Source organism: Cordyceps javanica, chromosome 6, assembly GCF_051103115.1.
Source record: "Cordyceps javanica chromosome 6, complete sequence".
NCBI lineage: Eukaryota > Fungi > Ascomycota > Sordariomycetes > Hypocreales > Cordycipitaceae > Cordyceps > Cordyceps javanica.
In genome coordinates this window covers 2,764,022-2,787,350 of record NC_139300.1, presented here as the reverse complement: position 1 = coordinate 2,787,350, position 23,329 = coordinate 2,764,022, and the positions used below count along the sequence as shown (strand labels likewise).

The window sequence follows — 23,329 nt, the reverse complement described above, 5'->3', positions numbered from 1 at the left end:
TTTCTGCGATGGAATCACTGTCACAAAAATTCAACATGCTCAGTTTCCGATTGGTAGTCTGCGTGGCTGGTGAATACTAACGCTGGTGACTATGTCGGAACTACTTCCATGTTCACGTGGCCAACTAGTTTGCTATTTTCTATCTTTCTGGACCACTAGGTACCCGAACGGCTGAAAACGAGGAACTGCGATTCTTTGCCAAGGATCTGGGCGAGCAGGGAGAGACGGCGAGCGGGCCATCTCCGAGACCCTGGCCGAGCATGACTGGGAGTAGCAGTTTAGCGTCAGCACTGACGGCGACGATGATACGTATGCTGTCTAACTGATCCTGAAGAAGATATTCTGCGTCCGCGGTGTCTTGAGTCAGTACCTGGACAAGAGCGCCGACTGGTTATGCTGCGCCGAAGAGCAAAGCAAGTGTTGGTACTGCCGCCGCTCGGCGATCCTGGCACCCAGTCCACCCCGAAGAGTGTTTGGCCTGAGAAAGTAGATGGTATACACGGGGGAAGCGGAGATTCTGTGACAGAACAAGGAACGGGTAGCAGCACAGCGGGCTTATTAGTACGTATACTGCCCTCCCAGGGGACGTGAGTCAGACTATACGCCTGGTGCGTGCGGATTTCGAGATGGCTGGACCAAGGAGAAGATTGAGGCTGCAAGGGCGAATCAACGCATGCCAGAATTCGACGTTTGCTTCCAATGCTACCACCCGCAGTTCGTGTGCAAGGCAGGCTTCATAAGTACGAGTTGCAAGCTTCCAGTTGTATAGGCGCATATTAGCGTCCTGGAGGAGGTAGTGGCTGAAGGATGCATTCAATAGTCCGGCAGAGTCCATGGTTATTTCCTGGAATAGCTAGGTGAGGTCGCTACTATTGGTTCTGGAAAAGCGGCCAATTACGACCGCGTTACCATTATAGTGTTACTGCTGGGTAGATACATTATTATAGAGATTGGACTTTATTTAATAAGGACTTTATACTAAAACGTATTTATATTCAGCTTAGGGATATGCATAAGAACAGTCCTGACAAGAATACGCGCTCCAAATCGAGTAGACTATGTCCTAGCCGTGATGAAGACTATGAAAAGGAAATTTATATAATATCAAACTCTTTCATAATGCATCACTTTTCTATAGTCAATTCGTCTGGTTTACAATCCACCTAGCTCGTGCCTCATACCGTCACAGTTAACATACGATTTTCCTAGTAGGTGGTAAGTTTCCCGTCCATTATAATGGAAATATAGAACACGTACGATAATAGAGTAACGAGACAAAGAGAATAGAAATCATTGCACGTCTATCACAGACGACAAAACTTGTTTTATCTGCCATGTCCACATAGCAATTGTCAGGGTTACTGAAGTCACTGAATGTTCCAGGAGGGTACCGGGTGACTGGATGCAGAATTTACATAATCTCTAGGAAAACCGGTGAATTATGATAATTCGCTACGTTCCAATCTCCTCATTGGTAAGCTACTACCGGCGTCCGTCTCAAGCAATTCAGCTCTGCCAGCCTCCAGCGCCTTCACGTGCAAGTTTGCGCTGCGCATCGTGTGGTTGCTAGTTGGCAGCTCTATGAGTATATCCAATCTACCATTGCAAAGTCAAGGCTGTACCTACCAAAGCCTCATCACGATGTAAGCGGAGACCCAGCTGAGATCTACATCAAGACCGATTTCCTGAAATGGCGATACGTGGCGCCCAACAGAAATGCAGCCAAACATTCGGCCAATCGGGTAACTAGCGATTGCCACCACGATATAGAGTTCAGCGCTACGCTTTGTCAACGCGTTATAGCACGCTTTTTAGCCGAGATGGCTAATGGAGAAATCGATAGTGGTTTCCTAAAATGGAGATACGTGGCGCTTAACAGAAATGCAGCCAAAAATCCGGCTATTCGAAGAGTGATTGCCACCACAAGGCTTGGGACCTGTTTGGCCTGGATATAACATGGGTGTAGCGGCTAGACGATTTTGAAGTATAAAGTTCAGCGCTCGGCTATATCAACGCGTCATATTATGCTCTTAAATCGAGATCGGCCATCAGCGAATCGACGGCGGTTTCCTAACGTGGGAGTACGTGGCGCTGATGGGGTAAATCCAACTGATCAGCCTAATATGAGTCTCATTGAGGTCGCGCCGGTAACTACTGAACCCACGTGGCCTAGATGTATTTTGATATACTCGTGCAACACCGCAAGACTTCCAGCGTGTTGCTTTTAGGCGAAGTTCAACTCTAGCATTGTAAAGACATCATGTCGTGATTACGTGCATACAGGCTGTCAGCAAATTGAGGGCAATGCGATTCTCAAACGGGAGATAGGTGGCGCGCATGGAAGCTCTGACACGAATAGTAGACTGCAATCACGATTGACTCGAGGTATATAAAGGGGAGGAGATATCCTGTGATTTGGGAGGACTAATCAAGACAACGACAACGATACTTTCGGCTTCTTCTCTACAACTTCCGTATACAAAACTACTTGAAAGCTTTATCAACATGAAATACAACGTCGCCATTGCTCTGTTGGCTGCAGTCAAGCCTGCTGTCGGAAATGTCTGGGTAGACTTCTACAGCGATGACAAGTGCACGCAGGACAAGACCGATGTCAGCTTTAACGCCAAGGATGATAACTGTTTCTCTGTCGGCGACCGTCAGTACTTTAAGATGCATGGATCTGACGCGAATGGGTGCTTTTCGATTGTCAAGTCCCCCGAACCAGGATGCAACTGCCAGTTTGACTGCACCAATGTCCCCACGGACCAGAAGGGATGCTTGATTACCATTCCTGACGGCAACTGTCACTTTATCGGACAGTCTGCTTCGCTCAGACTTGTCGGCGGGTCCTGCAACTATGACAACTGCCAGACGAAGGCGGCCCTTGCGCAGCTCGAGGCGACCCCCGCCGCCTCCAAGGCCAACCACACCAGCGGCAGGAACATGGAGGTTGTGCTCAACAGCCAAGAGCTGGCGAGCAACATCTACGAGGCCGGAGACGGTCTCGGCAAGCAGGGGCGCGGCATCGCGCTGGCTCCGCGCAAGGACCCTGGCATCGCCTACTTCACCCTGTGCAGGGATGAGTTCTGCGTCGACTGCTCCGAGACCAACTTCAAGTGGAGTGACCACGGCTGCATCAACGGCGACGGCTACAAGTCCATGTACTCGCAAGTCGGTTCCAACAACCGAGTTCTCGCCAGATCTGATGCCTCGGGCTGTGGTGACAGCGAGTGCAAGACCATCACCCAAAACGTCCGCTGCACTAGACTCAGCGACTATGGACTTGACAACGCTGGCTCTTACCACACACCTGAACGTGGCGAGTGCTAATAAGTGGGCAAATGGACGCGGTATGGTGGCGGAAATTGAATCGATAATTCGGCCAATCCTGTCGAGGGCTTACAGCTTCACCGACGACTCCGGGCTCCGTTCACCACACCCAAGGCTTGTGATCTGGCGCCTTTGCTGTCAGATGCAAAGGCGATCGCGCGTCACACTAGACCAAGTAGAATTCTTGATCAGTCGGAGAGTCAAACTACCTGTTGATGACCGGATTCCACAAACGTATGCGTGACATATGAGGGTGACTGGCATATACAACTGGCTACAGAGCTCGTAAACCAGGATTGAAAAAACAACAACAACAACAACAACAACAGCAACTGACACAGCAACTTCAGTGAATCTTCGTTACTCCAGGCGTTGGTCCCGTCATGTAATCCATAGAATTGGCCAATAGCCCACTTGGTCCATATCCGTCCGCGACTGTGTTTCTTGTGTCCTGTGCTATATCCAAAGTCGGTGGCTCGCTGCTTACCATTTCATACACGCGACCATGGCCACTAAATCCAATAAATTATCTGCCAATCGACATTTCTCCCCGCCACCTATTTAAGCCCATACAAATTTAACGTACTCCGTCTCGTAACTAGAGGACTACTCGCGCGCGCGCCTGAGTCCGGGCCTGGACTCGGCTAGAGGAGACCGAGTCCGACGTAGAGTGCCCACGGCTCTCGTGGACCGGAGCAGCAGGACGTGGTCGGGCAGTTCCTGATGAGGGCTCGGCGTCTCTAGTCTCCCTGTCCTATAGTCCCCTGAGGTATTCCGCGTGGTGCCTGAATTTGGTACCCGTCTATGTCTTGGATGCAGTAAGCCTTTGCGATGTCGCTGGCTGCTGCGCTTGCATAGATTCGCTCCGTAGCTCTTGGGAAGTTGAATTTTATAGAATAATATAACATAATATATTTATTATCTCTAAGCTACTATAAAGGGAGGTCTAGTAAGAGGAATGGGTGTTTATGTATACGTAGTACCCCGTCATGTGTTAAATAGGGATTATAGAGGTAGGTTAGATCACTATTACTGGGGCATCTACCTCGATACATGCATCTGGCTAGATTGGCACTAATAACAAGTGCATGTTGATCATTTGGCCCTTGTTCCTAGCTTTATTAGACCTGATATACTCAGGTACGAAACAGTGGGGAAAGGGCAGAGCCTATCCCCGAGAACACAGTATATTCGAGACTTTGTAAAGCGTGCGACGAGATTTGTTGAAGAGGGTTCTATACTATACAACACAGTACCTCTACTGCTTAATCGTCGCGTCGGCCTCACACCGCTGCCACATGCTGACTCGGATATGGGTGCAGTAGCGTCCCTTGCCAGCAGCGACTTTCGCTACTTGGGGTTGCAGTCATTCTGGATAAAGTGAGATCGCAGGGTATCCAGGATGGCGCGTGCATGCTGATTTGCAACCAGGTACATATTTCAAGAGAACTGTTGGTGGAGATGTTGTGCCGAGTCATTTCTCCATGTCAGCCCTGTCCCCTTGCCGATACCCCTCGGTAATTACCTGCTCGGTAAACTCTGTTCAGGACGGAACTAGGCCCAGGGTCCCCGTGATGAAAACCCATCCCGATTGGGAAGGTCTCATATCAGGGGCCGAGTGATGAACACTAACTAGTTATCTTCACGCTTGGCCGCGCGCGCGGCCAAGTGCTGAATGATGAGGAAATGATTACTAGAATCGACAAAATGCTTATTGAACCCAACCTCTCGAAGATTGAATAAGTAAGATGAATTCCCCGGAGCGAGGCCACTATGCTGGCAGGGCCCGGATTCCGCGCCATCTATTGTAATAGACATCACTCCGTTCACAATGGTAACCTTCAAGTCAGCAGCGATCTTGGCCGCTCTTCTAGCCTTTGGCGATGCCTCCCCTCTACAGGAGCTCGGACCGCTGTTCCTGTTTGAGAAATTGACCGCTCCCGCCTCTGGCTGGGTGGCCCACGGGGCTGCTCCCGCCGAAGCCGTGCTGAAGATGCACATTGGCCTCAAGCAAAAGGACATCAAGGGCCTCGAGAAGAAGCTGCTGGACATCTCCAGCCCCAGCAGCCCCAACTATGGCAAGTGGTTGTCCAAGGAGGAAGTCGAGCAGTACACTGCTCCCTCGGCCACCACCACCAGCCTGGTGAAGCTGTGGCTGGCGGCCCACGGCATCACGGGCGACGCGGTCCGACAGCCATCGCCCGACTGGATCTCCTTTGACGTCCCCGTCCGCAAGGCCGAGTCGCTGCTGCAGACCCGGTACAGCCTGTTCCGCGGCGAGGACGACGACCAGGTCACGGCCCGCGCGCTCGAGTACTCGGTGCCCCGGTTGCTTCACGACCACATCGACACCATCCAGCCCACCACCGTGTTCCACGCCGACTTTGGCCCCAAGGAAGGCGCCGTCGCGCAGGCACCCGTGTCGGCGGGCGCTGCAGGCAGCGCCTGCCCCGACGGCGTGACGGCGGAGTGCATCAGCGACTACTACAACGTCGACTACGCGGGCCGGGGCACGCAGAGCCTGGCGGTGACGGGCTTCCTCGACTTTTCCGCCAGCCACGACGACGCCGCCGCCTTTCTCCAGCGGTACTTCCCCAGGGGTCGCGGCAGCGACTTTGCCGACGTGACGGTGGGCGACGACGACGACGCGAACCCCAACAACGAGCGCAACGCGACGCTGGAAGGCAACCTCGACACGCAGATTGCGCTGTCCGTCGGCTACCCGTCGCCCGTCACGTACCTCATGGTCGGGCCCAACAACCAGGACCAGCCCAACCGGTACTTTGGCGACCAGCTCGTCAGCTTCGGCCAGTGGCTGAACGCCGCCTCCGACCCGCCGGCCGTCGTCTCCAGCTCGTACCTCGGCAGCGAGCCCGACTTCCCCGGCAGCTACAAGGACCGCATATGCGGCGAGTTCGCCAAGGCGGGCGCGCGCGGCATCACCGTGCTCTTCTGCTCCGGCGACTTTGGCGTGTCCGGGCTCAGCCATCAAAGCTCGTGCCCGGACGGCTACGTCCCCACGTTCCCCGCCTCGTGCCCGTACGTCACCGCCGTCGGCTCGACGCAGTTTGGCGGGGATCAGCGCCAGGAGGTCGCCGCCGTCTTCCCGCAGGACGGCGCCACCGGCGGCGGCTTCTCCGAGTACTGGGCGGCGCCCGACTACCAGAAGCAGGACACGGCCGGCTACGTCGGCCGCCTGCCCGCCTCCTACCGCGGCAAGTTCGCCGAGGGCGGGCGCGGCATCCCCGACGTCGCCATGGTAGGCGTCAACTGGGACATCGTGGTCGGGAACCGGAGCCTGCTCGCCTACGGCACGTCGGCGTCGACGCCCGCCTGGGCCTCGCTGCTGTCCCTGGTCAACGACCATCGCCGGACGCTGGGCAAGGGCACGCTGGGGTTCGTCAACCCGGCGCTCTACGGCAACACGGAGGTCCGCGCTGCGCTCCGCGACGCCGTCGGCGGAAGCAGCAAGGGCTGTGGCGAGACGGGCTTCCCTGCGACCGAGGGCTGGGACGCGGCGACTGGCCTGGGCTCCCTCGATTTTGGAGCTCTGCGCCAAGCTCTCGCCAGGCTTTGAGTGTTGGCTGATCGTAAATCTTAGTGTATAGTTTGTACAAACAATGATGGCACATATATCTTATGTCAAGAGCATTTGTCCAAAAGCTTCTAGCCCTATCAGTAGATTGCCTGTGCTCTAGACCAGACACGGCCCCCGCGTAAAGAGTCACTTAGCATCGCAAATCCGTCGCTTCTGCAGCGCAGTCTGCTCCACCTCCAAAGCGCGCTTCCTCCCAGTCTGTTTCCGTAGCTTGCACTGCGTGTCCATGCCAGTATGATCCGCCTCGAGGCACTTCTCGCCAGCCTGCGTCGCAGTCATGGCTTCCGTGTCCGGCCCCGAATCGCTGCAGGAAATCGCGTTGGCGACCCGGGTCCTGTCCGTGGCATGTTGGCCCATGCTACCATCCGCCCTCGTCACGGTATCGGACTCGCGCGGCAGCATGACATGGACAATCCAAGGCAGATGGAGATCCGTCTCGGAGTCGCCTTTGACGGATGCGTTGACAAACAACGTCTTGCTGCCAACGTCGCTCTCCGGATAGCTTGCACTGCAGTACTTTTGCGCCGTGTGCTTCTCAAGCTTCTCATTTTTGGATGCTGCGTCTTGGGGCGTATCGAAATGCGACTCGTGGAGCGTGCTGAGCTGCTCAACGAGGACGGATTCGGAGTTATCAATGTCGGCGAGAAAGGACGGGTTCTCGCTCAGCTTCCGTCGCCAGGCTACGAGCTTAGCGCCCCAGCCCTCGTGGATGTGGCCGAAACAGTGAATCTGCGGCTTCGCTCTGGCGACGGCCGCGAAGAGGTCCGGACACCCGGCACGGTCTCGGGTGTGGGTGCGGTCCAGGACGCCTCTCGGCGGCCCGTGGGTGACCACGATGTTGGTCCCGTCTTGGATGGCGAAGTCATGGTCCTGGCCGGGGTGGTATTGGAATCCCCAATCACCTCCAAGCGAAGGCGTATAAGGGCTGGCGTAGACACGTAGTCTGGCGCCGTTATGAAGCACAAAGTCGTGCGTTCCTTCGTTTAGCAGGTGTATCCCGTGCTCCTTGGCGTCGACAAGAAGTTGTCTGGCCTCTTCGTAGTCCCCGTAAAACTTCTTGACCAGATCCGGCTCCAGTGGCGGCTTGATCTGTTGGATCTTGCTTTGGAAACTCGCCGTATCGAGTGTAAAGTCGTGGTTTCCGGCAATGACAAGCTTCAGCGGTGCGTTGATGCCGCGAAGCAGCGTCACGGCTGAGCGGAACTCTTCCAATTTTGACTCTTCGGTCAAGTCACCCGCGTGGATGCAGACGTCAGCGACCTGATTGGGAATTTTTCCATCGAGTGCCATGCCGTGAGTGTCGGATAAGATGATTATGGATGTTTTGACGTTTGCTGCCATTATATCCTTTTCTGAAGACATGACTTTTGAGGAGACAGAAGCCCAGTCTGAGCAATCGATAAAGTTGACGGGCTTTGTGCTTTGTACTCAAGGTCTGATGCGTGGCGAGGAATGAGGGAAGAATTGGCGTATGGAAGAATTTTCATATTCACCACCATGTGACAACTAAGTAGTCGGTGGCTTGTTTGGCTTTTGTCTTGAAAAAGGAAAAATAAGTGACCACGATGTACGCGAGCTCTGAAGCTCCAACTACGGCTTTATAGCAAGAGCCATCTATGGGGCTAAAAACCTTCAGCCAAATGCTCTGAACCTTGTGAATAGCGCAGCTTATTGATCTATTTTTGTACTTTTAGTACTTTACCTACTAACTAATCCCGTTCAGGGGAAGGAGCCTCCATCATGCCTGCTTGCACAGGATCAACAGTCCCTATCTCTTATCTTAGATTCTGTCGTGAATTCCATGCCATTCAGCCTCATTATTGACTTGCAAGAAAATTCGAAAATTGACAGAAAAACAAGTTGTGCATTCACAACCTCATTTTATGGCCCCCAAGCTGGTAACAGTCTTTACATACAATTCCCGCTCTACATGTTTCCAATTACTCTTGTGGCGGGACTGTGGAGAGGTATTCGAGAACTTGTACCAAAGTTCAGCTCACTCGTCCGTCTTTTGAGAGAACAATGCCCACAAAGGAGGGCAGCGCCTCACATCTCAATGCGAATGGGGTAGCTTTTATGAATACGAATAGTGGCCTTCACGGCGTGAGCTCGCGGTGCGCGCCGGACCACCGCCGCCGCCACCACCGCCACCACCACCGACTCTCCGCCTCCCGCGACGCCTCTCCTCCGCGGCCCTCTGGCGAAATGACCGTACGGCGTCCTGGAGCCGCGAGAACAGGTCGCACACCCACGCCCAGAAGCCGGACAGCATGTCGCGGAGGTGCGCGAAGAAGGCCTCCCAGGGTATCACGTAGACGAGCAGCGAGGCGGCCGCTCCCGCGCCCAGGCCCCATCCCGCCGCCTCGAGCGTCTCCTTCATGCTGAGGCCTCCTCGCGCGAGACGGCCGGCCGTCCCGTCGCGGAACGAGAAGCCGCTGCTGTCCGCCGCCGCCATGCCTACGCCCGCGCCCGTCAGCACGCCCAGGATCGCGGCCGCCGAGCTCTTCCAGCGACGTGGGCTGCTGCTGCTGCTGCTGCCGCCGCGGCCGCGGCCGCCGCCGCCGCCGCGCCTGCCACGGCGCGCCTGAGCCTCCATCGTCTCGAGGTGGTACCGGATCGCCCCGCGCGCGTCCTCGTCGAGCTCTTCTTCATCATTAGAGCGATTCTGGTGGTGCGGGTGGTCGGCGAGCGACGACTGCACCAGCACGCCCGGGCCGGTCAGGAGACTGTACCCGGAGGGCTGACGGCGGCGCCACTCGGCGATGGGGACGTCGCAGAAGCTGGACGACTCGCGGAGCGTCAGTTGGCTCCGCGACGAGGGGAGGGAGTGGAAGGAGGAGGACGAGGAGGAGGAAGAAGAAGGAGTGCGATGCTGGAGCTGGTGCTGGTGCTGATGCTGGTGCTGCCGTGGCTTGGCGCCGAGCACGGCTAGTGAGCGCACTTGGTCGCCGACGTGCAAGTCGAGCTCGCTGACGGCGCGGCTGGCGATGATGGCAACGCTCCGCTCGCGGCGCCGCGCGCGCTCCTCGCAGAGAGCCTCGGCATCGAGGAGCGCGTCGGGCAGCTCGCGGGGCGTGCAAAAGTACACAGAAGTCCGGGGACGACCTTTGAAAATACAATAAAACACGGTCATTATTCGAGGCCAAATTGACAAGGGCGAGGCTGGCGCAATTCATATCGGAAGGAAACATACCTCTCCAGAAACGAAGCTTTCTGTGCCAAGACTCCTTGAAGAGCTCGTCGGAGCAGCGCTCCAGTTCTTGGACGCACGGGACGCTGCCCACGGCGATGACGATGATGTTCTTGCTGTCATCTTTCCCCAGAAGATCCTTGAGGGAGGTGAAGAGTTCCGTGTATTCCGAGTTGGCCGGCATGTTTCCTTGGGATTCCGCTTGGATGATGACTAGCATGCGTATTAGAAAACAAGAACGGATAGCTATCCATAGCAGATCGTAATGACTTGCCTTGGTCCTGAACTGGTCGTCATACGAGCTTTTATGGAGGAGAAGCGAATGGCAACAGAGACCGCAATTGGGAAAACTGAGCCAGTCTATTGCTCTCATTGAAGGTACATCAACACCATTTATAGTCGAGTGGTTGCCGCCTGGCGTTGCTTGTTTCTTGAGTTTCGCGCTGCACTGTGGACTTACACCCAGCATGAGGCTATCCGTTCTACTGCCTCTTGGAACGTAGCGACGCACAGTATCAGCCCATAGTCCTGCTGCATAGCTCCCTAGTAATCGTGCCGAGTAGAATGGCAGGTCCCATGTACCTGAGCGGCGCCGCTCAACGACGCGCGAGCGAATTGTTCCTTGTACCCAGAAGACTTTGCGCCTGAAAGCCGATAAATAAGTTGAAAGGCATCCGAGACATGCAGGCATGCGGCGTATCTGCAAGTCAAAAATAATCAGGTCAGTAACAAGACGCCACGGGCCCATACATCTGGGTTATGCTCGCCATTGGACGAGAAATGTGAGCGCTTCTCGCCCAACTCAGAAAAAAACGTTGGGCACAAGTACGATACAGCCGCAGCTGCTGTACGGGTGATTGTGCCCTCCCACCCCATATCTCCCATGTTTATTGCAGGAGAGGGCTGGCATGCAGGAAGCAAAAGATGAAGCGTACATCGCTCTTGGAGAGAAGAAGACTTGCGAAAAAAACAAAACATAATTAAAAAGAATACGTACAGCACCCGGAGTTCGCTGGTCGTCACCGACCCAGCTACTATTCAGGCGCTCGAGTGGTTATCGATCGGAGATCAGACGGGATCCAGATTGGTCACTCGGCTATGGCCGTACATGTTTTGTTGGTCCTCTAATATTGTATATAACGGGGAGCAACATTGGTCGGAGGCGGTGGTGATGAGGGATAGACAGAGGCCGTACGTAACTGGGTTGCCTAGACGGGTCAGCCGAAGGCACTGATCAGGCGTAGCCAAACACACACAGTGTAGACGTACGGGACAGCTCACTATTGAAAATGCCAAGTTGTTCGTGTGACCAAAGATGGACGTGGCAATACTTGCAACGAGACTGCCCGGTCCCGTGGCGCTTTTCGCTCCGGCCTTGCTGTTGTGCCCTGCCACCTGAAGTCGCCTCCCCCCCCCCCCCAAGGCTGCCGCCGCCGCCGCCGGGACGTGGCCTAGAACGAGCCGCATGCATGCTCGCAACCATCATGGGGTTTAAAGGCAATGGAAGCTGGCTTACCCAGCCTTAAATGCAGGAGGTGGGCGGGAGGAGGCGTTGTTGGAGAATCATACGCCAAAGCTAATAATCCTCGTCCGCGGGCAACAATTCTCGCCACGTACATGTCCAATTTTTCAACACTCATCGAAACATGTCCCTGCCGGCTAGACCCTTTTTTTTCTTTTTGTCGGGCAGCAAAAATATGATATTTCTCATGGGAGATGGCGCACGCTGAACGTTGTGCGATCCTGTACTTGCCGACGGGGCTCGGATCGGATCCGACCTCGCCCTATCATCGAGATTCTGGGCCCCCCCTCCATCCCACAAAGTTGGGTTGGCAGAAGTGTTTCTCAGACCCTGCTTGGATGATAACGATGATCCCTAACCACTTGACGCGGCCGTTTGTGCTCTCGGCAGTGTGTGTGCAGGAGTCGGGAAGACGGGGAAAGCTCGAGCATAACTGTTGTGCAGGTCCCGAACTTGAACAGTCTGGGCAGTTTCCACTCGGCCGCGGGATTCGCTCGCTGTGTTAAAAAACGAAAGCATAAATGGTCTCATGGCCGGTAAGCTGGCATGCCTGCCTGCCCGGGTACTACAGAACGCTCGCCCTTGTTGCGTCTTCGTATTGCCAGTGTTCTTCTACCGATCGGAAGACTGTGGTGACGACGGGCGTCTGGTTGCCTTGCTCCAGGCATGATGGGTGGCTCCATCTGTGCTACAGACAAAGGAGGCGCACATGCGCGCATCGGTGTTGATGGATGAACTTCTGTTGCTGGTCCTCCAAAAGGTTTGGGGCCCGAGAGCCGTCGTCGTGTTCCGAGGTAGTGACGGACAGTGGGTGCGCCGTCATCGCCCGCGTTCAAAGTGGGCATGTAAGCTGGCCCGTCGTAGTTGGCGACCAAAGTACGCATCCAAAACCTCCAAACGAAAATTGTCACTGGGCGAGCGAGAGGCATAGTCAACCATCATTACATTACGTCTTTAAGAATAGCTACCGATATTTTCTTCGAGATACAATAAGCAGAGGGCACATTACCCAATTCTTTCAATCATTGCTCCCTCGTCCCTCCTTCTCACCATAAACAAAAAGGCATCAAGAATAAAGACAAGAATCATGCATCCGAAAGTCTTAGTCATGACAGCTCCATTTCGACAAAATGTACAAGCAATTCGTTTACGCACGTACAGCCGCGGCAGACTAGGCCAGGGTGCGCCTGATAGCACACGGGTATCAAAAAAAAAAAGTACACACATCAGCACATCGCTTTTTAGTACGCTGGCTTCTCTGTGTAGATGGGAGGACGCGCGTTGTCCTCGTCCCAATGCATGTTGCCCTTGACATCCAGGGTACAACCTTCATCGGAGATGGGAATGACCTTGGAGGTCTCGGCAATCTCCTGCTTGGAAACACCTGCAATATCCTCGGGGATCCAGAGGTGGGGGACCTGCTGGTAGGCAGCCGGGGGGAGGTAAGCCTGGGAAGCCTCCTCGGGGGAGACCTCGTTATTGACGTCGTAGTCATCAGCAGGGATGAGCTTCTGGAGAACGTGGTAGTCGGAGTAGATCCAGGGCTTGAGGAAGCGCTGGAGGATGTTGCCCTTGGGCTTGGCAGAGATCGGCACAGCGGCGGAGCTGCCGTTGGCGTGCGCGCCATTGGCACCGTTGCTGGCGGAAGCACCGTTGGTTCCGATCTTGCCAGCCTCAGCATTTTTGTCGTCAATGGCAGCGTCCGTGCCAGCCGTGCCGAGGTGACCAGCACTGAGCTGGGTCTCAGCCTCCAAGCTGGTGGGGATACCACGTAGCAGAGGGGCAAAGGTCTTGAGGAGCGTGATGTTGTAAAGAATGGTGAAAATGACAAAGATTGCCATCAAAACGGCAGGACCAGGGGTCTTGGCGAGAACGAAGAGAGCAAAGATGCAAATTTCACCCAGGTAGACACCGACGAAGAGCTGCTTGAGGGCACGAGGATAGATGAGACCCTTAGTGTCGACAGTGGTCTCGCTGACGAAGATCAGGTTGTAGCGGTAGGCGAGGTAGAAGAGGAACAGACCAAGGGTAGACCAGAAGAGCATGAGGGGAGCAATGACCGAGTAGGTAATGCCGATGACAACAATGTTGGTGTAGACGGGAAGCAGGCTACCCCAAAGAACGCCCGCGAGAGTAGTCCACTTCTGGAAAAGAGCACGGGGGGTACCGGAGAGGTACTTGTAGAGAATGCGGAAGACGGCAAGTCCGACGACCTGGGTGAGAGTGCCGATGGCGATAGTCAAGCCCTGGACAATAAAGTACGAGATGTAGAAGTTGGAAGCCTTGGGAATGTTGGTGGCCAGGGCAGGGAGAATCTGAGAGGTGTCCTTGGCGATTGTGACGATGGAGTCGGCAAAGGCGTTGGTCATGGTGCGGACAAGGAAGATCTGAATGACCTGAAAGATGAAGTAGGCGTGTTGGGTAAAAAGCTCAGCCTCGGTGTTGGTCTTGGCACCAGCCAGGTGAGAAAAGCCGCGCATGAAGACGGGCACGAGGGACATGAGGATGGCGAGAGCAACAGAGGGCAGCAGGCCCGAGACCACACCGAGGATAATTGGGGGGATGTCGCCAATCCATGTCAGGCCGGGAAGAGACTTGATGGTGTTGACGGAAGAAATGACACCGATGATGGCAACAGGAATAGCCCAGAAGACGATGAGAGCAGTGACGGCGGCATAGACGGCGTAGCGGCGAATGACGAGCTGCCACCAGGGGAGGGCGAGATTCTTCCAGATGACATCCCTGGGCTGAACGCCGATGGCCTTGGGTTCCATGTGGAGGGCGGTGTGGTGACTGACGCTCTGGTAGGCATCCTGTGCCTGGCGCTGAGTGTTGAACTCGATGAAGACGGCGGGGACCTTGGTGTAGTTGCCGGCGAGGTACTGGTCCTGGGCAGCCTGGACCTTGGGGATGCTCTCCCTGAGCTCGGAGCGGCCCCATTCGATGGTGTCGACCTTTTTGCCGAGGAGGCCAAGGAAGCCGAGACGGTGAGAGGGACGCTTCTTGTCAGGAACCCAGCGAGAAGCAATGTTGCCAGTCTCGGCGTCGCGGGTGACGGCGGTCTGTTCCTCGGCGTTGCCGCCATTCTTCTTGAGTTCCTTGGCGCGGGCCTTGTTGACATTCTTGATGAGGGCAACCTCACCCTTTTCAAGCTTGAGGGCGGTCTCGTCACGCTTCTTGACCTCCTCCTCGAGCTCCTTGACATCACCAGCGATCCAAAGGTTACGGATGGCGCCAGGGTACATGGCCTCCAATCGGCGCTCGTCGAGGTAGTCCTTGGGAACATTGGTGAAGAGGACGGTGCGGGCTGAGATGCGACGGGCATAGTTAGGGTGGTTGAAGAAGGCGTTGCGGATATTGACGTAGAAGATGAGCTCGCGGGTAATCATGTACATGATGAATCCGTAGACGGCCCAGCCCACGAAGCAGTGGGCATAGTAGTAGTTCTTGTGCGTCTTGGAGTCGACATTGCCGAAGGAGAGAATATCGAGCTCAGCCAGACCACCGCCACCGGTCGCGTTGACGGGGAAAAGAATGGGCCAAGTGATGCAGAGACTGACAAAGGCGATGACTGTGCAAACCTTGAGGTAGCGGATGAAGAGATATGCGTCGAGGCTCTGGTGGCGCAGAGCCGTCTCGTCAGGGAGTCTCCAGAAGGGACCGATCCAATCGAACCAGCCCTTGGGGAGAGCAGGCGATCGTTGACTGTAGTGGCAAGGTTAGAGGGGCGATTCCAGGCCGACAGGGCCAAGGAAGCGGGTTGTACGTACTAGGGCCGAAGTGACCCGAGATATGCTCTCGGTTCGTAGAATCGCGTCTGCGAACGTCTAGCAACAAGCCAGATGACGAAGTAGACGGCGGATAGCGCCACGACAGGGATCAGCGTCCAAATCATGCCTATTAGTAGAGTCCCATTGTTAGCAAAGACTGGGTGGCGCAGCTTGAACTGCGTTGGAGAGGCGGGATAGCGCACCCGAGAGCGAGGACGACTTGTTGGACTGGCTCGATCCCTGGTTGGGATCCTTTGCAAGGGCATCATTGATCCAGCTGATGAAGGCGCCCATGGTTGGTGAGCTGTCGACTGCTACGTGCAGCGACTAGACGAGAGCTGAAGGTGGTTTCGAGATTGCGTATAAAGTGGTGAGGCCCGCGACGGGTAGCTGAGCAGGGCTGTCGCAACTGACGTAGTAGTGGTTGAGAGGGGGGAGGAAAAACAAGAGAGAAAGCCGAGTCGTGGTGCGTGTGGGCGAGTCGGAGGGGTTTTGTCTGTAACCAGAGAGACTGCCAAGTTGGTGTCAGTTATCTGGATTGGCAGGGCAAGACACGAGCAATGGCGCGTATGGGGAAGAAATTGAGTTTGCGGCTAATCTCGAGTGTGTGTGGCCTTGGTGTTGCAAAGGAATCGGTGGACGCTTTGTTTACTTGATACGATTGTGGCTACTGCAAACGGTAGCAGGGCGAGACACTCGGTATGATGAGAGTCACCCACGGGTCAGCGAGGGGGGGTGGGCGAGGAGGACGAAGAGAAGCTTTTTTTTTTCCCGCTCATATCCAAGGACAAGATTCCGGCGGCGGGCAGTACATATTAAAAAGAATCGATCGTTGTTGAGAGGCACAGGGGTGAGCGATCAGTCCCAAGGGGAAATTAATAGAGAAGCTGGGCTACCAAGCTACTTAGGGAAGCTTGAGCGGCGAGCTATCAAGATGGGCAGCTTGGCCTGGTTGGCCTCCTCGGCCTGAATATTACTGGTACTTAGCCTGCCTGGCAGCCCGCTCCTCCTCGCTAATAAGTTACCAGTACGCGTCGCAAAAGGTACATTGTTGCAGGACTGGGTCAACGACGTAATAAGTCAGTGTCTTGGGCCAGGATGTGTGCGGCTTGACGCTAACTGATGAGTTAGCGCAGGGAGCGGAGCGGCCCCAATGACGGACGGCCCAAATTGTGTCGAGAAGGCGAGGTCAAGGAGTCGCGGGCACAAGTCGCAGCTGGTAGCCAGCAGTCAAGCAGTCAACAGTCATAGCAAGCATCTAGAAATTACCTGCAAGTACCTACTAAGTAGGGACATACATGCCTGTGCCCTGTGCCCTGTGCAGTACTTACTGTATACCTACCAGTAGGGAAGCAAGGCAAGTACTGAGTGCGTTAGTAGTCGGTAGTCGAGGGATTGGTGGAGCGCCACTTTGGATATTCGAGGTGGATGTCGATCTGGAGGTGGGTCTATAGTGGGGTCGGCGAGACAAGAGGAGCTGAAGATGGAGCGGCCAGTGTCTCTGCTGTGTGCTGCGTCGTGCATGCGATGTACGGATTACATGGGCTGCACTGGCTGCGTGGCTGCGCAAACGCCCAAGCAAAGCCGCTGTCCGCCAGCTCGGTACTGCTACGTCGGCAGATTGGGCCGAGGTGGGAGGGGCAGGCGGGCAGGGAAGGGCAGGGCAGGCATGGCATGGCATGGCAAGGAGGCAGGCAGGCAGGATGACAGGTGGCAGGGAGAGAGAGAGAGAGAGCGCGAGAGGCCTGCTGCTGCAGCTCGTGGGCATGTGAGCCTCTACGAGGGCCTGACGCGCTGGAACTCGCAGGAGGCTTGCAGGAGGGAGGCGGCCGATATATTGGCACAGCGCGTCAGGGTCCTCGTAGAACAGTGAACGCACCGCACGGCAATTGAGGATGCTGGTACAGTTGCTCGGTACAAATTAGGAGCCGGCCATGTCTTCCCTCATCTGTCGCTTTTTGCTACTTGGAACCAAGAAAAAAAAAGAGAAAGGTCGCGTCAAGAATACTACCTCGTCGCCAGAAACGTGCAAACATGTTTTCATGGTTGTCTTGCCCGCTGATGATCCCTACTAGATAGGCTCGTTTCGCATTGTCGTGTCTTGGTACAGGGCCGTCCTCGCAGCCCAAAATCGCGATGTGACTGCCCACTTACCTCTACTTACTGATGATACCAGCAACTCAGAGGCAAAGAGGCAGGCAGCAGGCAGGTACTAACACGGTAAAGCAAGGTACCTACAGAGGTATCCACCGGACCACCGCCATTCCAGCCACACGCCAGCGCGGCATGCTCCCTTGTTGTCTGCCGAGCAACAACCACCACGGCCAACTGGCGTCATGGCCTTCTCATGATGCTGCACCATCTCTACCCAATCGAAATTCGGCGTGTTTGCATCCCATCCCATCTATGTACCTTCCAAACTCAACATCGCTCGTCTTGTCCAACAAAATTTTACCCCCCAAGTACGGAGTAGTCCTTTATTATTTTCAAATCGTGCCTCTCTCTCTCCCCCTTTCCTCTTCCAGACTCTCACCACCCTGGTCTCCACTGACTGGCGATGCAATTTTAAAAATTTTCCCTCTGCCTTGTCCCTCTGACCATCTCGACCTCCAGAGCCAAATACTCAGAGGTAGCCGACTGTCAGGCGGGCCATCTAGAACGACCATGGTGGCTCCAATAATACCAGTACGCCTCCCCATCGCCCCCCTGGTGCTGGAAGTCGAACCAAGTCCAATCTGCCCGGGCCAAGTAAGTACTTACCTCTTCATCGCTGGCCCCCGGATGAACTGTGAATGAAACAGCCCCGCCACAGATGCAGTTTATTATGGCCATGCCCCCTGTTCCAAGCAAAATGCCCAATCTGGCGACCAGTACGACCCTTTGTAGCAGCGACTCACTCTGTGTGTCATGACTCTTCTTCACCTTTGCTTGCCCACATCCCTCCCATCCCTGCCCAGCTGGCTCGTCCCAGCAGCGCCACAATTCACTGCCACATCGGCCCAGCTGGCAACTCCTCCATCTTGGCGCGCACCTGGCAAAGGCGGTCGACATCATTGTTGCACCTGGCAGCCCAAACATTTTGCCAGCTGCCAGCAAACTCGTCCGTTTGCTTGGTATAAGTTATTACTACTATTGACCGATAACTAATTCTCCAGCCATTGCCTCACATTTTCGTCCTATTTTCAAATTTCCATCACACCCTTTTTTTTTTCGACGCTCCAATTACATGCACACCATCCTTTCGCAAGTCATCTCATCCAGCTACTTGTCCTAATCCTCGCTTCACCCAGTCCTACTTATGGGACCACTTATTAATTATGATTGCAATCCCTCGCCTCAATGCGTCATGCCCTCGCCCTGCCGCGTGCACCTTCAGCCCACCAACTACCTGTACACTGGATACGTGCTAGCTTTCGCATAATGGCCAGCGACTCCGGCGACTATTCCCATAATACTTTCCAAACATTTACGCATACGCTTGATGACCTAGTTCACTAGACTCAGTACAAAGAGCAACAAAGAGCAACAAGGGAACGAGGGCCCTGTCTCCCAGCTACTTAGTCAACTCGCCGCCCAGGATATGCACTGAAAATCGTCACAACACCATCCCCTGCCCGTCATAAGCCTCGGACCATGTACTGAGTATCTTGCAGCCGGCTATCATGTAGCCGAAAACATTGGGGCGCAAGATTGCTAGGCCAAAGTGGAGAGAGAGGGCAGTCTCTTTGCGGTCGTCGATCCGTTCTCTTGAGCATGCTCGCCTGTACCCACAACAGAACGACACCCTTCACCTCGAGCTGCTTGTCGAATGCTGAAAAGAATTACCCAATGTGGATTGCATGCTCCAATTGGTGCCGATAGGCGGCCAGTATCTCGGGTTCTCGACTAGCAAGCTTGGCGTGCAAAAAGGCTGCAAACCTTATCCAGCAGTAGAAACACCCTCGCCCTGGAGCTGCTGTTGATCATGACATCACCACATCTTCTCGATTTTGGGTTGTGACCCAATCCGACTCTTCAAACCTAGCTATTGTCTCAATTCATTGCTGTTTGTATTGTTACGTCATTGTTCAACTTTACCTCACAAATGCAGGCTAGAACGCGACCTCAGAGGGAGCATGAGGCGCCCCAACCATATGCCATTGAACGCCTCTCGACGCAGCCGCCTGCAACTTGGCGCAATGGCAAGCACATGAACAATAGCTGGTATTGACAGCTCCCATGGCTTGCAAAGTCACTCCACTATGTCGCATGTATGTAGATGCAGTATAATACAATCTGAAAGGGATGTTGTTTACCTACTAACATGCATATTTCAATCTATAACACATACCAAGGTACGTCCCGAGATGTGGTTTCTATATTTAACATGTAATAAAAGTCTATCGTATATATAAAGGCCATTCTCCCCTATGGCCCCTGCCACCTCTTGATCATGCCATTGTGCGGCGTGTCAAACAGTAAAAAGGAACCCAAGTCTTCAAATCCAGCCGCCCGATACAGTGGCGCCCCTGCGGGCGTTGCAATCAGGTATGTATCCCTGTTTTGCTCCTGCGCCTTCTCAAGACCCCAGTTCAGTAGCATCTTTCCGATGCCTCTGCGCTGATGCGCCGGGTCAACCCCGAGATAGTCGAGATCTGCCTTGCCTTTGTCAGCGTCTCCTTTCTCCCCAACCCGGCGGAACAGCTTTCCGTCTCTCTCGCTCTCTCTCTTCGAATCAATTACTCACACCACATGTGCTTCGAGCCGTCCTCGCCGAGAAAGTCCGTCGTGGCCGCCCCGCTCGCCCTCCGTAGCTCCGCGTAGGCCGCCTCGTCCAGCGTCTCGCACGGCACGAGGTCCTTGGTCATGGACTCGCCCGCCTGGCCGTCCGGGAGGGGCGCCTCCCACATGGAGAATCCCACGATGCGGTCGTCGAGCTGGTCGTCCGTCGCCACCATCAGGACGATGCGCTCCGTGCGCATCTTGATGCCCTTGCGCGTGCGCCGCCACGCAATCGCGGGGTCCTCGGGCCGGGGCACCGCCGGCTGCAGGCGCTTCGGAAAGAGGTTCCGCGCGATGGCGTCAGTGGCAGGCGGGAACGCCGCGACTGCGAGCCGCGCGATGGTGTCCGTGTCGGCCTCGGTCGCTGCCCTCATGTGCAGGGTCATGATTTCTGCTGTTTTGCGCGGGTGGTCTACAGTGCTTGCGGGAAGATGGAGTGTCTGGGGTTCTAGGATGACGAATCGTCCACATTCCCGGTTTTAAAGTCGAGGCACGCCCGGCGCCGGAGTGAGTAACACTGTTGGGCGCGCCCTCCGGAGTGGGGGCGCCTAAGGGAGCCCGCCCAACGGCGCGGCTCCGGTTCGAGTCATCGCAGTTGGTGCAAGTGTTGAGGTTGCTGGTTGTTATGTGTGACGCTTGCCATTGAATTACTGTGATCGACGCGTTTGGATATCACTGATATCTTCAGTGATTGGGCGGAAGTGCAAAGCCAACATGCCCATGTTGCGGCGGACTCGGCGCAACTATGCGGAATAACGAAGCCAGTGGTTGCGATTGCGTGACCGACTGATCTGGCAGGGTCGTCTTTGCAGTGGAAGAAAATCATGCACAGAAACGTTTTGCTGAAGCGCTTTGTTTCTTCGTCCGTCGCCTATATCGACCTCGTTATATGGGCGTGTACTTGAACCGAGGCCTTCTTGGATCGCAGCGCATTGGTGACGCTCAGTTGCTCAGCGGCGTAGTACAATCTATATTACAGGTAGATCAAAAATCGTAGGAAGAAGTCATCGTAGCTGGGGGGATCAATCGGGCACCGCATGCGTGCATCCACCACCCCATCAACCGGCATCCCGGCCGCAGACAAGGCTGCAGTTTATAGGCCGCGCGCCCTGGGGCCAAAGGCCTACGGCACTCGGGCCAGCCCGGGCCGCTTGATCCAAGGCCGCGCCTACTTACTCCAGCTGACTGGGCAGAGATGCGCGCGGACAGCCGCTCATGATGCCGGCGGGGCCGGCGGCTCGATGCGCTAGAGGCACGCCTCGCGGGCGTTGCGTTGTACGAGAAGTGGTTGTGGCAACAGACCGGGCGAGTGAGCAGCACAGAGAGAGGGATCGGCCTTTTTCGATGTGGTCTAGGGCCACTGCAATGGATCGAGTCAAGGGAAGCCGACGGGCGGCGCAAAATGGCTGGTTTTCGCAGTCACTTTTTTTTTCTTCGAGCATTGTGATGTTGATGTTTTTTTTTCCTTCCTTGCTTCCTTGCTTCCTTCCTTTCTTCTTGGCATATAGTTTCACTCTTCCAAGACACGGACAAACTCTCGATTGGGCCGTTTCCCGCGAGCGAGAAGCAAGGGATTGCTTTTTCCAAGACAGGCTGACAACGGCAACCGAGACAAGTGAATCAGTGAATCACGGCTTGCATTGTTTGCTCACGCGTCCGAAGCCACTTGCGGCCCGGTTCCGGACTGATCTCCAACTCCCGCAGGGGCCCATGGGACCTCCCGCAAGGGTCGTAGCGCGGAAAGAGAAGTCAATCTTGGTCGTTGACTTACTGATATGAAATCACTTCCGCCCCGTCTACCCTGGAGCAATGTACTTGGGCAGATGCCTGCCAGAAGTGCATTGTAACAGTACTTACTTAACAGTAGTTACTTATATAGATTCCTCGTATTATACATACCACCTTCCGCATCGGTTTGCCAAGTGTCCCCCGAACTTGCTTAGAACAGACTATGGAGTACCCATGTTGAAGATGTGACCACTATCATCAGTAGCTACTAAGTACGCCGTGGCGCCTCTGGAGAAACGGCGCTAGAAACGTTTCTTGACTCTGGCCTGTCTCTCAGTTTTCAACAGCCAGGCCAACAGGTGGCCAGCTTAACCACAAAGGGTGTCACGGAAGATTCCAAGTTTCGCTAGCAGCGCAATGTTTATTGACGCCGTCTTTTTTCGTATCTGTTTCCAAGTTGTAAACCTTAAAAAAAAAAACACCCCCCGTCCAAGCACCACGCCGAGGAGAAGCTCCAGAGCACAGGTCAGTAGCGGCTCGCGGCGCATTGTGGACAAACTCCACCCCATCATCCCTCCATGATGTGGCATCACCGTGGCAACCACCGTAACCAAAACATCAGCAACCACCCATCCCGCCCTCCACCACGCCTCTCGGAGGGCACGCTTGGAGACAATAGGACCGTTCTCGAACCACCAGGACCATTGTGCCCACTGAAACCCATTGTTGCTCCAAGGTCAACCGCCAGACGTGCTCACCAGAGAATGGCACCCCCGCCCGGGTTTACAACCACCTTTGGGGCTGGCGTTGGTTACCAGTACCGGCAGAAGAAGAAGACCTGGTTGCAGTCGCAAGCCGCCAAGCCAGGCAACGAAGCCTCCCTCCTCCCCCCCATGTACCAGTTACGTCTATTTGCTCATCTCGATAAGCCCGAATGCAACGCCGCGCAACCTCTCCTGCGTGACCACCCCTCCCTCCTGGTTGCTAGTCGTTACCAGGATCCCCGCTTCCGTGGACTGGATATAGACTGCGGACCGGCAAGACGCTGGTAGTGCTTCGATTCAGCGCAAGAAAAAAAACCACTTCACTCTCTGTCGCTTTTTTCTCTTCGGTTCTTTTCCATCCTAGGCCATTGCCCTTTTTTTCTTTCTGAGTTCACCGAGTATTGCTTACTGTAGACGTTGTCCCCTCTCATCATCTCTTAGTGCATATTCTTCCTCTGTTTACTTTTGGCACGTTGGGTCGCACAACCTGCCCATACGTGATCCGATTTACCGAGCTTAGACGAATTTTGCGAAAGACGGAAAACCGAGTCCTAGAGGAAATATAGTCTCGAGCATCATGGTTTGAGGAGACGACGGCAGCCGAGAAGACGAACCCCCCCCCCTCCACCCTTGCAATACGCATTCGTACCAGAGCCCGAGCAT

At 55.0% G+C, this 23,329-nt stretch overlaps 6 protein-coding genes across 6 annotated transcripts; 2 read left to right on the top strand and 4 right to left on the bottom strand.

Annotated features, from left to right (window-relative positions):
• Positions 1 to 2,505: 2,505 nt before the first annotated feature.
• On the top strand, positions 2,506 to 3,333 carry V2A60_009278 (uncharacterized protein; the record flags this gene model as incomplete). Its single annotated transcript, XM_083260545.1, has 1 exon — positions 2,506 to 3,333. The coding sequence occupies one exon, from the start codon at positions 2,506 to 2,508 to the stop codon at positions 3,331 to 3,333; it is 828 nt and encodes a 275-aa protein (XP_083116671.1).
• Positions 3,334 to 5,164: 1,831 nt separating this feature from the next.
• V2A60_009277 (S53 family peptidase) lies at positions 5,165 to 6,910 on the top strand (the record flags this gene model as incomplete). The annotated part of the gene is made up of 1 exon (XM_083260544.1): positions 5,165 to 6,910. The coding sequence occupies one exon, from the start codon at positions 5,165 to 5,167 to the stop codon at positions 6,908 to 6,910; it is 1,746 nt and encodes a 581-aa protein (XP_083116670.1).
• Positions 6,911 to 7,057: 147 nt separating this feature from the next.
• Positions 7,058 to 8,293, bottom strand: V2A60_009276 (Metallo-dependent phosphatase-like protein; the record flags this gene model as incomplete). The annotated part of the gene is made up of 1 exon (XM_083260543.1): positions 7,058 to 8,293. The coding sequence occupies one exon, from the start codon at positions 8,291 to 8,293 to the stop codon at positions 7,058 to 7,060; it is 1,236 nt and encodes a 411-aa protein (XP_083116669.1).
• A 712-nt stretch (positions 8,294 to 9,005) lies between these two features.
• V2A60_009275 (uncharacterized protein) lies at positions 9,006 to 10,305 on the bottom strand (the record flags this gene model as incomplete). Its single annotated transcript, XM_083260542.1, has 2 exons — positions 9,006 to 10,036; positions 10,125 to 10,305. The coding sequence occupies 2 exons, from the start codon at positions 10,303 to 10,305 to the stop codon at positions 9,006 to 9,008; spliced, it is 1,212 nt and encodes a 403-aa protein (XP_083116668.1).
• Positions 10,306 to 12,884: 2,579 nt separating this feature from the next.
• V2A60_009274 (uncharacterized protein) lies at positions 12,885 to 15,707 on the bottom strand (the record flags this gene model as incomplete). The annotated part of the gene is made up of 3 exons (XM_083260541.1): positions 12,885 to 15,348; positions 15,414 to 15,540; positions 15,617 to 15,707. 3 exons carry the CDS (start codon positions 15,705 to 15,707, stop codon positions 12,885 to 12,887), a joined length of 2,682 nt encoding a protein of 893 aa, XP_083116667.1.
• Positions 15,708 to 19,820: 4,113 nt separating this feature from the next.
• On the bottom strand, positions 19,821 to 20,560 carry V2A60_009273 (uncharacterized protein; the record flags this gene model as incomplete). Its single annotated transcript, XM_083260540.1, has 2 exons — positions 19,821 to 20,047; positions 20,140 to 20,560. 2 exons carry the CDS (start codon positions 20,558 to 20,560, stop codon positions 19,821 to 19,823), a joined length of 648 nt encoding a protein of 215 aa, XP_083116666.1.
• Between the last annotated feature and the right edge of the window lie 2,769 nt (positions 20,561 to 23,329).